Genomic DNA, 16365 nt, shown 5'->3' with positions numbered 1-16365 from the left:
ATCACCCCTGATTGATCGTCACTAACCAGACTATAATCACTAACCAGACTATATCACCCTGTTGATCGTCACTAACCAGACTATATCACCCGGTTGATCGTCACTAACCAGACTATATCACCCTGTTGATCGTCACTAACCAGACTATATCACCCGGTTGATCGTCACTAACCAGACTATATCACCCCTGTTGATCGTCACTAACCAGACTATATCACTAACCAGACTATATCACTAACCAGACTATATCACCCCTGTTGATCGTCACTAACCAGACTATAATCACTAACCAGACTATATCACCCCTGTTGATCGTCACTAACCAGACTATAATCACTAACCAGACTATATCACCCCTGTTGATCGTCACTAACCAGACTATATCACCCCTGTTGATCGTCACTAACCAGACTATATCACTAACCAGACTATATCACCCCTGTTGATCGTCACTAACCAGACTATATCACCCCTGTTGATCGTCACTAACCAGACTATATCACCCCTGTTGATCGTCACTAACCAGACTATATCACCCCTGTTGATCGTCACTAACCAGACTATATAACCCCTGTTGATCGTCACTAACCAGACTATATCACCCCTGTTGATCGTCACTAACCAGACTATATCACCCCTGTTGATCGTCACTAACCAGACTATATGACCCCTGTTGATCATCACCCCTGTTGATCGTCACTAACCAGACTATATCACCCCTGTTGATCATCACCCCTGTTGATCGTCACTAACCAGACTATATCACCCCTGTTGATCGTCACTAACCAGACTATATCACCCCTGTTGATCGTCACTAACCAGACTATATCACCCCTGTTGATCGTCACTAACCAGACTATATCACCCCTGTTGATCGTCACTAACCAGACTATATGACCCTGTTGATCGTCACTAACCAGACTATATCACCCCTGTTGATCGTCACTAACCAGACTATATCACCCCTGTTGATCGTCACTAACCAGACTATATCACCCCTGTTGATCGTCACTAACCAGACTATATCACCCCTGTTGATCGTCACTAACCAGACTATATCACCCCTGTTGATCGTCACTAACCAGACTATATCACCCCTGTTGATCGTCACTAACCAGACTATATCACCCCTGTTGATCGTCACTAACCAGACTATATCACCCCTGTTGATCGTCACTCAACCAGACTATATCACCCCTGTTGATCGTCACTAACCAGACTATATCACCCCTGTTGATCGTCACTAACCAGACTATATCACCCCTGTTGATCGTCACTAACCAGACTATATCACCCCTGTTGATCGTCACTAACCAGACTATATCACCCCTGTTGATCGTCACTAACCAGACTATATCACCCCTGTTGATCGTCACTAACCAGACTATATCACCCCTGTTGATCGTCACTAACCAGACTATATCACCCCTGTTGATCGTCACTAACCAGACTATATCACCCCTGTTGATCGTCACTAACCAGACTATATCACCCCTGTTGATCGTCACTAACCAGACTATATCACCCCTGTTGATCGTCACTAACCAGACTATATCACCCCTGTTGATCGTCACTAACCAGACTATATCACCCCTGTTGATCGTCACTAACCAGACTATATCACCCCTGTTGATCGTCACTAACCAGACTATATCACCCCTGTTGATCGTCACTAACCAGACTATATCACCCCTGTTGATCGTCACTAACCAGACTATATAACCCCTGTTGATCGTCACTAACCAGACTATAACACTAACCAGACTATAACACTAACCAGACTATATCACTAACCAGACTATATCACTAACCAGACTATATCACTAACCAGGCTATATCACTAACCAGACTATAACACTAACCAGACTATAACACTAACCAGGCTATAGCACTAACCAGACTATAACACTAACCAGGCTATATCACTAACCAGGCTATATCACTAACCAGACTATAATCACCCTGTTGATCGTCACTAACCAGGCTATAACACTAACCAGGCTATAACACTAACCAGGCTATAACACTAACCAGACTATAACACTAACCAGACTATAATCACCCTGTTGATCGTCACTAACCAGACTATATCACCCCTGTTGATCGTCACTAACCAGACTATATCACTAACCAGACTATATCACCCCGTTGACCGTCACTAACCAGACTATATCACTAACCAGACTATATCACCCTGCTGATCGTCACTAACCAGACTATATCACTAACCAGACTATATAACCCTGTTGATCATCACTAACCAGACTATATCACTGTTGAACCAGACTATATCACCCTAACCAGACTATATCACCCCTGTTGATCGTCACTAACCAGACTATATCACCCCTGTTGATCGTCACTAACCAGACTATAATCACTAACCAGACTATATCACCCCTGTTGATCATAACCAGACTATAATCACTAACCAGACTATATCACCCGGTTGGAACTAACCAGACTATATCACCCCTGTTGATCGTCACTAACCAGACTATATCACCCGGTTGATCGTCACTAACCAGACTATAGTCACTAACCAGACTATATCACCCGGTTGATCGTCACTAACCAGACTATAATCACTAACCAGACTATATCACCCTTTGATCGACTATAATCACTAACCAGACTATATCACTAACCAGACTATATCACCCCCTGTTGATCGTCAACCAGACTATATCACTAACCAGACTATATCACCCCTGTTGATCGTCACTAACCAGACTATATCACCCTGTTGATCGTCACTAACCAGACTATATCACCCATCGACTAACCAGACTATATCACCCCTGTTGATCGTCACTAACCAGACTATATCACTAACCAGACTATATCAGATCTATAATCACCTATATCACTGTTGATCGTCACTAACCAGACTATATCACTAACCAGACTATATCACCCCTGTTGATCGTCACTAACCAGACTATATCACCCCTGTTGATCGTCACCCAACCAGACTATATCACCCCTGTTGATCGTCACTAACCAGACTATATCACCCCTGTTGATCGTCACTAACCAGACTATATCACCCCTGTTGATCGTCACTAACCAGACTATATAACCCCTGTTGATCGTCACTAACCAGACTATATCACCCCTGTTGATCATCCAGACTATATCACCCCTGTTGATATCACTAACCAGACTATATCACCCCTGTTGATCATCACCCCTGTTGATCACTAACCAGACTATATCACTAACCTGTTGATCGCCACTAACCAGACTATATCACCCCTGTTGATCGTCACTAACCAGACTATATCACCCCTGTTGATCGCCACTAACCAGACTATATGACCCCTGTTGATCGTCACTAACCAGACTATATGACCCCTGTTGATCGCCACTAACCAGACTATATGACCCCTGTTGATCGTCACTAACCAGACTATATCACCCTGTTGATCGTCACTTCAACCAGACTATATCACCCTGTTGATCGCCACTAACCAGACTATATGACCCTGTTGATCGTCACTAACCAGACTATATGACCCCTGTTGATCGTCACTAACCAGACTATATCACCCCTGTTGATCGTCACTAACCAGACTATATCACCCCTGTTGATCGTCACTAACCAGACTATATCACCCCTGTTGATCGTCACTAACCAGACTATATCACCCCTGTTGATCGTCACTAACCAGACTATATCACCCCTGTTGATCGTCACTAACCAGACTATATCACTCCCTGTTGATCGTCACTAACCAGACTATATCACCCCTGTTGATCGTCACTAACCAGACTATATCACCCCTGTTGATCGTCACTAACCAGACTATATCACCCCTGTTGATCGTCACTAACCAGACTATATCACCCCTGTTGATCGTCACTAACCAGACTATATCACCCCTGTTGATCGTCACTAACCAGACTATATCACCCCTGTTGATCGTCACTAACCAGACTATATCACCCCTGTTGATCGTCACTAACCAGACTATATAACCCCTGTTGATCGTCACTAACCAGACTATAACACTAACCAGACTATAACACTAACCAGACTATATCACTAACCAGACTATATAACCCCTGTTGATCATCACCCCTGTTGATCGTCACTAACCAGACTATAACACTAACCAGACTATATCACTAACCAGACTATATAACCCCTGTTGATCATCACCCCTGTTGATCGTCACTAACCAGACTATATCACCCCTGTTGATCATCACTAACCAGACTATATCACCCCTGTTGATCGTCACTAACCAGACTATATCACCCCTGTTGATCGTCACTAACCAGACTATATCACCCCTGTTGATCATCACTAACCAGACTATATCACCCCTGTTGATCATCACCCCGGTTGATCGTCACTAACCAGACTATATCACCCCTGTTGATCATCACTAACCAGACTATATAACCCGGTGTATCAGCATATATCCTACGCCCTACTATACACAACGCCTATTCTACATAAATACAGAGGTTGATGCGGTCTGGCCAACACTTCACCGGGAGCAAACTACCTGCCTCCCAGACACCTGCGGCATCCGATCTCACAGGAAGGCCATAAAGATCATCAAGGACAACAACTACCGAGCCACTGCCTGTTCACCCCGCTATCATCCAGAAGGCGAGGTCAGTACAGGTGCATAAAAGCTGGGAGAGACTGAAAACAGCTTCTATCTCAAGGCCATCAGACTGTTAAGTGGCCATCACCCGGTTACTCAACTCTGCACCTCATAGGCTGCTGCCCATCATAAACAGACATGGATTTGTGTATTGGTGTGAATTGTTAGATATTACTGCACAGTTTAGGCTAGGAACACAAGCATTTAGTTAGATATTACTGCACAGTTTAGGCTAGGAACACAAGCATTTAGTTAGATATTACTGCACAGTTTAGGCTAGGAACACAAGCATTTAGTTAGATATTACTGCACTGTTGGAGCTAGGAACACAAGCATTTAGTTAGATATTACTGCACAGTTTAGGCTAGGAACACAAGCATTTAGTTAGATATTACTGATGGAGCTAGGAACACAAGCATTTAGTTAGATATTACTGCACAGTTTAGGCTAGGAACACAAGCATTTAGTTAGATATTACTGCACTGTTGGAGCTAGGAACACAAGCATTTAGTTAGATATTACTGCACTGTTGGAGCTAGGAACACAAGCATTTAGTTAGATATTACTGATGGAGCTAGGAACACAAGCATTTAGTTAGATATTACTGCACAGTTTAGGCTAGGAACACAAGCATTTAGTTAGATATTACTGCACAGTTTAGGCTAGGAACACAAGCATTTAGTTAGATATTACTGCACTGTTGGAGCTAGGAACACAAGCATTTAGTTAGATATTACTGCACAGTTTAGGCTAGGAACACAAGCATTTAGTTAGATATTACTGCACAGTTTAGGCTAGGAACACAAGCATTTAGTTAGATATTACTGCACAGTTTAGGCTAGGAACACAAGCATTTAGTTAGATATTACTGCACAGTTTAGGCTAGGAACACAAGCATTTAGTTAGATATTACTGCACAGTTTAGGCTAGGAACACAAGCATTTAGTTAGATATTACTGCACAGTTTAGGCTAGGAACACAAGCATTTAGTTAGATATTACTGCACAGTTTAGGCTAGGAACACAAGCATTTAGTTAGATATTACTGCACAGTTTAGGCTAGGAACACAAGCATTTAGTTAGATATTACTGCACAGTTTAGCTAGGAACACAAGCATTTAGTTAGATATTACTGCACAGTTTAGGCTAGGAACACAAGCATTTAGTTAGATATTACTGCACAGTTTAGGCTAGGAACACAAGCATTTAGTTAGATATTACTGCACAGTTTAGGCTAGGAACACAAGCATTTAGTTAGATATTACTGCACAGTTTAGGCTAGGAACACAAGCATTTAGTTAGATATTACTGCACAGTTTAGGCTAGGAACACAAGCATTTAGTTAGATATTACTGCACAGTTTAGGCTAGAAACACAAGCATTTAGTTAGATATTACTGCACAAATAGGCTAGGAACACAAGCATTTAGTTAGATATTACTGCACAGTTTAGGCTAGGAACACAAGCATTTAGTTAGATATTACTGCACAGTTTAGGCTAGGAACACAAGCATTTAGTTAGATATTACTGCACAGTTTAGGCTAGGAACACAAGCATTTAGTTAGATATTACTGCACTGTCGGAGCTAGGAACACAAGCATTTAGTTAGATATTACTGCACAGTTTAGGCTAGGAACACAAGCATTTAGTTAGATATTACTGATGGAGCTAGGAAACACAAGGATTTAGTTAGATATTACTGTACTGTTGGAGCTAGGAACACAAGCATTTAGTTAGATATTACTGCACAGTTTAGGCTAGGAACACAAGCATTTAGTTAGATATTACTGATGGAGCTAGGAACACAAGCATTTAGTTAGATATTACTGCACAGTTTAGGCTAGGAACACAAGCATTTAGTTAGATATTACTGTTGGAGCTAGGAACACAAGCATTTAGTTAGATATTACTGCACAGTTTAGGCTAGGAACACAAGCATTTAGTTAGATATTACTGTTGAGCTAGGAACACAAGCATTTAGTTAGATATTACTGCACAGTTTAGGCTAGAAACACAAGCATTTAGTTAGATATTACTGTTGGAGCTAGGAACACAAGCATTTAGTTAGATATTACTGTTGGAGCTAGGAACACAAGCATTTAGTTAGATATTACTGCACAGTTTAGGCTAGGAACACAAGCATTTAGTTAGATATTACTGCACAGTTTAGGCTAGGAACACAAGCATTTAGTTAGATATTACTGCACAGTTTAGGCTAGGAACACAAGCATTTAGTTAGATATTACTGCACAGTTTAGGCTAGGAACACAAGCATTTAGTTAGATATTACTGATGGAGCTAGGAACACAAGCATTTAGTTAGATATTACTGCACAGGTTAGGCTAGGAACACAAGCATTTAGTTAGATATTACTGATGGAGCTAGGAACACAAGCATTTAGTTAGATATTACTGCACAGTTTAGGCTAGAAACACAAGCATTTAGTTAGATATTACTGCACAGTTTAGGCTAGGAACACAAGCATTTAGTTAGATATTACTGCACAGTTTAGGCTAGGAACACAAGCATTTAGTTAGATATTACTGCACAGTTTAGGCTAGGAACACAGCATTTAGTTAGATATTACTGCACTGTCGGAGCTAGGAACACAAGCATTTAGTTAGATATTACTGCACAGTTTAGGCTAGGAACACAAGCATTTAGTTAGATATTACTGATGGAGCTAGGAACACAAGCATTTAGTTAGATATTACTGCACAGGTTAGGCTAGGAACACAAGCATTTAGTTAGATATTACTGATGGAGCTAGGAACACAAGCATTTAGTTAGATATTACTGCACAGTTTAGGCTAGGAACACAAGCATTTAGTTAGATATTACTGCACTGTCGGAGCTAGGAACACAAGCATTTAGTTAGATATTACTGCACAGTTTAGGCTAGGAACACAAGCATTTAGTTAGATATTACTGTTGGAGCTAGGAACACAAGCATTTAGTTAGATATTACTGCACAGTTTAGGCTAGAACACAAGCATTTAGTTAGATATTACTGCACAGTTTAGGCTAGGAACACAAGCATTTAGAATAGATATTACTGCACAGTTTAGGCTAGGAACACAAGCATTTAGTTAGATATTACTGCACTGTCGGAGCTAGGAACACAAGCATTTAGTTAGATATTACTGCACAGTTTAGGCTAGGAACACAAGCATTTAGTTAGATATTACTGATGGAGCTAGGAACACAAGCATTTAGTTAGATATTACTGCACAGGTTAGGCTAGGAACACAAGCATTTAGTTAGATATTACTGATGGAGCTAGGAACACAAGCATTTAGTTAGATATTACTGCACAGTTTAGGCTAGGAACACAAGCATTTAGTTAGATATTACTGCACAGTTTAGGCTAGGAACACAAGCATTTAGTTAGATATTACTGCACAGTTTAGGCTAGGAACACAAGCATTTAGTTAGATATTACTGCACAGTTTAGGCTAGGAACACAAGCATTTAGTTAGATATTACTGCACAGTTTAGGCTAGGAACACAAGCATTTAGTTAGATATTACTGCACAGTTTAGGCTAGGAACACAAGCATTTAGTTAGATATTACTGCAGTTTAGGCTAGGAACACAAGCATTTAGTTAGATATTACTGCACAGTTTAGGCTAGGAACACAAGCATTTAGTTAGATATTACTGTTGGAGCTAGGAACACAAGCATTTAGTTAGATATTACTGTTGGAGCTAGGAACACAAGCATTTGATTAGATATTACTGCACAGTTTAGGCTAGGAACACAAGCATTTAGTTAGATATTACTGTTGGAGCTAGGAACACAAGCATTTAGTTAGATATTACTGTACTGTTGGAGCTAGGAACACAAGCATTTAGTTAGATATTACTGCACAGTTTAGGCTAGGAACACAAGCATTTAGTTAGATATTACTGCACAGTTTAGGCTAGGAACACAAGCATTTAGTTAGATATTACTGTTGGAGCTAGGAACACAAGCATTTAGTTAGATATTACTGATGGAGCTAGGAACACAAGCATTTAGTTAGATATTACTGCACAGTTTAGGCTAGGAACACAAGCATTTAGTTAGATATTACTGTTGGAGCTAGGAACACAAGCATTTAGTTAGATATTACTGCACAGTTTAGGCTAGGAACACAAGCATTTAGTTAGATATTACTGTTGGAGCTAGGAACACAAGCATTTAGTTAGATATTACTGCACAGTTTAGGCTAGAAACACAAGCATTTAGTTAGATATTACTGCAGTTTAGGCTAGGAACACAAGCATTTAGTTAGATATTACTGCACAGTTTAGGCTAGGAACACAAGCATTTAGTTAGATATTACTGCACAGTTTAGGCTAGGAACACAAGCATTTAGTTAGATATTACTGCACAGTTTAGGCTAGGAACACAAGCATTTAGTTAGATATTACTGCACTGTCGGGATAGGGAACACAAGCATTTAGTTAGATATTACTGCACAGTTTAGGCTAGGAACACAAGCATTTAGTTAGATATTACTGATGGAGCTAGGAACACAAGCATTTAGTTAGATATTACTGCACAGGTTAGGCTAGAACACAAGCATTTAGTTAGATATTACTGATGGAGCTAGGAACACAAGCATTTAGTTAGATATTACTGCACAGTTTAGGCTAGGAACACAAGCATTTAGTTAGATATTACTGCACAGTTTAGGCTAGGAACACAAGCATTTAGTTAGATATTACTGCACAGTTTAGGCTAGGAACACAAGCATTTAGTTAGATATTACTGCACAGTTTAGGCTAGGAACACAAGCATTTAGTTAGATATTACTGCACTGTCGGAGCTAGGAACACAAGCATTTAGTTAGATATTACTGCACAGTTTAGGCTAGGAACACAAGCATTTAGTTAGATATTACTGATGGAGCTAGGAACACAAGCATTTAGTTAGATATTACTGCACAGGTTAGGCTAGGAACACAAGCATTTAGTTAGATATTACTGATGGAGCTAGAACACAAGCATTTAGTTAGATATTACTGCACAGTTTAGGCTAGGAACACAAGCATTTAGTTAGATATTACTGCACTGTCGGAGCTAGGAACACAAGCATTTAGTTAGATATTACTGCACAGTTTAGGCTAGGAACACAAGCATTTAGTTAGATATTACTGTTGGAGCTAGGAACACAAGCATTTAGTTAGATATTACTGCACAGTTTAGGCTAGGAACACAAGCATTTAGTTAGATATTACTGCACAGTTTAGGCTAGGAACACAAGCATTTAGTTAGATATTACTGCACAGTTTAGGCTAGGAACACAAGCATTTAGTTAGATATTACTGCACTGTCGGAGCTAGGAACACAAGCATTTAGTTAGATATTACTGCACAGTTTAGGCTAGGAACACAAGCATTTAGTTAGATATTACTGATGGAGCTAGGAACACAAGCATTTAGTTAGATATTACTGCACAGGTTAGGCTAGGAACACAAGCATTTAGTTAGATATTACTGATGGAGCTAGGAACACAAGCATTTAGTTAGATATTACTGCACAGTTTGGGCTAGGAACACAAGCATTTAGTTAGATATTACTGCACAGTTTAGGCTAGGAACACAAGCATTTAGTTAGATATTACTGCACAGTTTAGGCTAGGAACACAAGCATTTAGTTAGATATTACTGCACAGTTTAGGCTAGGAACACAAGCATTTAGTTAGATATTACTGCACAGTTTAGGCTAGGAACACAAGCATTTAGTTAGATATTACTGCACAGTTTAGGCTAGGAACACAAGCATTTAGTTAGATATTACTGCAGTTTAGGCTAGGAACACAAGCATTTAGTTAGATATTACTGCACAGTTTAGGCTAGGAACACAAGCATTTAGTTAGATATTACTGTTGGAGCTAGGAACACAAGCATTTAGTTAGATATTACTGTTGAGCTAGGAACACAAGCATTTAGTTAGATATTACTGCACAGTTTAGGCTAGGAACACAAGCATTTAGTTAGATATTACTGTTGGAGCTAGGAACACAAGCATTTAGTTAGATATTACTGTACTGTTGGAGCTAGGAACACAAGCATTTAGTTAGATATTACTGCACAGTTTAGGCTAGGAACACAAGCATTTAGTTAGATATTACTGCACAGTTTAGGCTAGGAACACAAGCATTTAGTTAGATATTACTGTTGGAGCTAGGAACACAAGCATTTAGTTAGATATTACTGATGGAGCTAGGAACACAAGCATTTAGTTAGATATTACTGCACAGTTTAGGCTAGGAACACAAGCATTTAGTTAGATATTACTGCACTGTTGGAGCTAGGAACACAAGCATTTAGTTTACCCTACAATAACTGCTAAATATGGGAATGTGACCAATAGAATGATTTGATTTCTTTATTAAAGATGAACTGTGCATATTTCTGAGACAATTCATGGCTATCAGTATATTAGTGGTTTGGTTACTTAATAAGCGTTTCATGATCCTGTCATGTTCGCAGGAACCCTTGTGCATTTGCTAAGACATTCATACATGGTGTATGTCTTTCAGGAATAGTGTGCTCATCAAGCATATACTCATATGGAAAAAGGTATATTTTTTCTTAAATTAAACAAAAATATTCCTTCTGTAGCAAAATACCCCCAAAACAGCAATAGGTACTGAACCGTTATGTGGGTTTATTTTAAACACACGTACTGTCTTGATAATAGAGTAGGCAAAAGCACAATCAGACAGGCAAAATAATGGATCAATAAAGAAATGGAAGTATAAGAAATGGGGGGGTAGCCTACCGTACTCACCGGCATCTTCAAGGGGTCGCTTCTGGCCTCCATAGCCAAACTCACTGCCTGAGGGAGCGCCGCGAAGGCACGCCGTCCCCCCGATCTTTGCCGCAATCTGAAACACACAAAAACACCCAGTTGCAGCGGAATCATAACGTTGAACTAGGCTCCTCGACAACAACAAAAAAAAACACAACTTCTTTCGTTAACTATTTTCTCAATGCGTTTTCAATTTGGTTAGTTAAAACTTACATATTCTGCATGAACTAACTCCGCAGAGTTAAGAGGCATGTGGGGTGGGTGCGTTTTCTGATTCATTTCACACAATCATCCCACAGAATTAAACAGCATTTTTTTCAATAACAATTACAATTAAGGGAACTTTGATAAGGGCATATGGTTATCGTAGATAGCTTAACTTAGTTTAGAGTTTTGTTAGATTTTAAAGCCCCCTTATAGAAAATGATATCAACATTGTACAGTAGGTAAGTTAGTGGATCAATTCACAGACCAACGTCATCACATCGAAACAGATACTTATAAATTAGCGTAGCAATACCTGGTTAATTAGCTAGACTAATTAGACTTTAACTACATTTATTTAGCTTTAATTCAACAGGCATCTTCCCGAAGGCCGCAAAAATCGTCTCGTTGGCAAGTTGGGAGGTTTAAGGCCTAAAGTTGATTTGCTTTTGACGAGTTTTCAATTTCGACGTGCTTCAACAAAACCATATTAAATGATTTATCTTCACCTGTCTTGCTCGCTGAAGTGCGTCTTTAAAAGCGTCGTTCATTCCTGCGCCATTTCCCGACGGCGGAGCCACGTTTGAATAGTCGGCCATATCTGTTGCAAATGAACAAATCCGGAGAGAGAGAAAATGGCCGTTCTCATCGGAAATGATCCTGACCACACAGATAGAACAAGGATACAGATTTTTCACCGGATGTATAAAACTGAAGCATCCGCTATGGCGTTTCCACACCCAAATATGGTAGTGAGAGGAAGCCCACTGGCCGGCTGTAGCAGAAGATAGAACGAGATTTGATTTTGTCCGATATTCTGCACATTTTCTCGTCGATTAAACATTTGATTTCAATACAGCACTCTGTTCTCAAAAATACAATATGTTATGAACAGAATGTATTGCATTTTGTAGACTTTACCCTTTGCAATGGTTTTAAAAAATCTCGTTGTTCAGAAGGAGTGCAAAGGCGAATTGAGTTAATGCACATGCGCACTGCACAGAGGAGGTGTTCCCTAACGGAAATATGCAGATCAATGCTAGAACGCGCCAATGGGATCTCGCTAACATATGCTTGGCTCTGCCCACCCACTTGCTTGTTCTGCCCACTCTGACTTATTAGTTCCTGGTTGGAAACGACTGTGGCTGTGGTCTTGGTTGAGTAATATTTGCTGTCGCTGTGCGTGCTGCGACACAGCAGAAAAGGCCACACAAATCTCGCGAAATGGCTCTGTCATGCGTCCATCAAAGAAGAAGGCGGAATTATTCTGCTTGCTGCTACTATGATATCACAGTAGAACATCTTTGATGATATCATGGCGGTCCACAAACAAACGTTTTATTGTGCATGCCGCCACCTACTGTGCTGGAATGTACGATTAATCACGATCCACACAATTCGAAAAAACAATATGAATAAAATAAAAACCTACTAACTTCTACCACACCCTCTTCCCCCAATAGCTTTTGTTGTCTCCACAATAACGTTCAACCTGACATTTCTGCTTTCCACAACCCGAGTCATATTGATAACCTTACCAATAAATGCTATGAAGTCAACTTATCAACTTCATTATCAAAGTTTCCTTTGACACTTCACGTTCTTGAGCTTGAAGATTTCTGAACAGGCCTCGAGAAAACCATACCAGGACCAGAAAAACCACCACAACGACAGTAGGTCCACTTAGTACAGGAACAGCTGTGTAAAGCTCCCATCATTCCTACACTGTAGCACCAACAACCGGTCTTACCGCCGCTGCATATGATACATCATGACCTGATTTCATATCTGTGAACCTCTCTGAGCCTCTCTCTGCACCTGGCACACACCAAATGCTGCGCTGTCATCCAACAATCTAACAATACACACAAATCTAAAGTAAAGGAATGAAGTATATATAAATATTGGGATGAGCAATGTCAGAGAGGTATAGACTAAGATACAGTAGAATAGAATACAGTATGTATACTACCGTTCAAAAGTTTGGGGTCACTTATGAAATGTCCTTGTTTCTGAAAGAAAAGCTACTCTTTTGTCCATTAAAAGAATATCAAATTGATCAGAAATACAGTAATGTAAATGACTATTGTAGCTGGAAATTACTGATTTTTTATGGAATATCTACATAGGTGTACAGAGGCCCAGTATCAGCAACCATCACTCCTGTGTTCCAATGGTATGTTGTGTTAGCTAATCCAAGTACAGAGTCCCATTATCAGCAACCATCACTCCTGTGTTCCAATGGCACGTTGTGTTAGCTAATCCAAGTACAGAGTCCCATTATCAGCAACCATCACTCCTGTGTTCCAATGGCACGTTGTGTTCGCTAATCCAAGTACAGAGGCCCATTATCAGCAACCATCACTCCTGTGTTCCAATGGCACGTTGTGTTAGCTAATCCAAGTACAGAGGCCCAGTATCAGCAACCATCACTCCTGTGTTCCAATGGCACGTTGTGTTAGCTAATCCAAGTACAGAGGCCCAGTATCAGCAACCATCACTCCTGTGTTCCAATGGCACGTTGTGTTCGCTAATCCAAGTACAGAGGCCCATTATCAGCAACCATCACCCTGTGTTCCAATGGCACGTTGTGTTAGCTCATCCAGGTGTATCATTATAAGGACAGTCAGAGGTTAGTGTGGGTTAGGGTTTAGGGCTTAGTGGGCCTATGGACCAGAGGTTAGTGTCTGTCTCAGTAGGTACAGGTCAGAGGTTAGTGTGGGTTAGGGTTTAGGTTTAGTGGGCCTATGGACCAGAGGTTAGTGTCTGTCTCAGTAGTACAGGTCAGAGGTTAGTGTGGGTTAGGGTTTAGGTTTAGCCTGGACCAGAGGTTAGGCTGTCTCAGTAGGTACAGGTCAGAGGTTAGTGTCAGTTAGGTTTAGGTAGGTACAGGACCAGAGGTTAGTGTCTGTCTCAGTAGGTACAGGTCAGAGGTTAGTGTCTGTTAGTAGGTTTAGTGGGCAGGTCAGAGGTTAGTGTCTGGGTTCCAGTAGGTACAGGTCAGAGGTTAGGTGCTCCTCTCAGGAGGTACAGGTCAGAGGTTAGTGTCTGTCTCAGTAGGTACAGGTCAGAGGTTAGTGTCTCGGGAGGTACAGTCAGAGGTTATGTCTGTCTCAGTAGGTACAGGTCAGAGGTTAGTGTCTCTCTCGGGAGGTACAGGTCAGAGGTTATGTCTGTCTCAGTAGGTACAGGTCAGAGGTTAGTGTCTGTCTCAGTAGGTACAGGTCAGGGAGGTCTATAAAGCCTTGACAGGAGGCCTGTCCTCTGGTAATGGACCCCCTCCTCGCCGTAGCTGATAATTTGAACAGGAAGGCACCAAATTTAGGCTATTTCTCAATTCAAATCATCCTCCTCTTACCAAACACCAGCCCTTTATCACAGGACCTATCATAACCTGTCAAGACTGTTACAGTGTAATTATTGTTTTCTGTAGGCTACCATGTTCTTCTCACTCAGGTTGAGATGTCAACTCCATGTGGATGGGTGTTAAAACAATTAAATTAATTAAATGATTAATTAAGTTAAAATAATCAAATAAAAACCGGAATCTTTGCCGAATATGGGAAATGACGTGCTTCAGCAGAATTTAGCATCTATGAAGAGCCCCTGGATGACAGCGAGCAACGCCGCCGGTGGGTCGGACGCAGGAGAGGGAGCCACAGCTATTTAAAGGGAGTCTAACGGGGGAGGGTGATGGATAAATAACCCTGGATCCACAGCGTAACCACTCTAAACATCGCTACATCACATCCCGTTCTCTAGCTTCTCACGATTCAACCTCCGTGTCTAACTACTAGTTCTTGTTGTTTAGAGAGGCAGAGAGAAGCGGTTTAGGGTTTTTCTTTCGCTTGTCCGCCATATCAACTTCCTCAGAGGGGTTTGTCTCTTGTCTCTCCTCTCCTGGATTTATTTCCCCATCAAACTAACAGGCAGCTTCTCTTTGGCTACTGCGAGGGGTCGCTTCGGGGGAACTATGGGGAAAGACTATTATAAAATCCTGGGGATAGTGAAAGGAGCGGCTGACGAGGACATTAAAAAGGCGTACAGAAAACAGGCTCTGAAATGGCACCCGGACAAAAACAAAGCGGCCAACGCCGAGGAGAAATTTAAGGAGATCGCCGAGGCATATGAAGTCCTCAGTGATCCGAAGAAAAGGGAGATCTATGATCAGTATGGAGAGGAAGGTAAGAAAACAGGACACATTCGCATGTTTATTAATTCCTGGGTTTCTTGTCATTTCATCCAGTCCATTACTTAGTAAACAACAGAACACGTTGTAATAGAATTGGCCATTATACAAGTCATACAGACCGATATTTTAACCACACTGGTTAGAAGAGACCACACAGCATTTCACTCATTATTTATTCATACCATTTATGCTAATAAGAAAGCCAATAAGCAGACATTTCTCTGTTGTCAGGGTGGCATATCGGTCTGCGCATAATATGTAGACATGGCCGTTGATCGGTCAGAAATACAGGAAAAAAGATCAGATTGTATTATTTTTAGGCTACTGTCAATTACATGAATTGATATCGAACATGTCAATATGTATAATGTTACTAGCTGAAGGCATCATGACCCTTTCAAACAGCAGATGGGGAAAAGAGCAGATTTGCCATGGGTGGGAGGAATCCGCTGACCTGCCCCATATGACAGATGTCTTTACATTTGGGGCTATTGGACTCATGAACTCACTGTTTATATTAGAGCAGCATCAATGTAGGATTGCAA

At 40.8% G+C, this 16365-nt stretch overlaps 1 protein-coding gene across 1 annotated transcript; it reads left to right on the top strand.

The window, feature by feature from the left end:
* Positions 1-15190: 15190 nt before the first annotated feature.
* Positions 15191-15812, top strand: LOC124029827 (dnaJ homolog subfamily B member 4-like; the record flags this gene model as incomplete). Its single annotated transcript, XM_046341406.1, has 1 exon — positions 15191-15812. A coding segment is annotated over exon 1 (211 nt), but the record flags the coding sequence as incomplete, so codon positions are not given.
* Between the last annotated feature and the right edge of the window lie 553 nt (positions 15813-16365).

Source organism: Oncorhynchus gorbuscha, unplaced genomic scaffold, assembly GCF_021184085.1.
Source record: "Oncorhynchus gorbuscha isolate QuinsamMale2020 ecotype Even-year unplaced genomic scaffold, OgorEven_v1.0 Un_scaffold_7828, whole genome shotgun sequence".
NCBI classification, from domain to species: Eukaryota; Metazoa; Chordata; class Actinopteri; order Salmoniformes; family Salmonidae; genus Oncorhynchus; species Oncorhynchus gorbuscha.
This window is presented reverse-complemented; position numbering and strand designations above follow the sequence as displayed.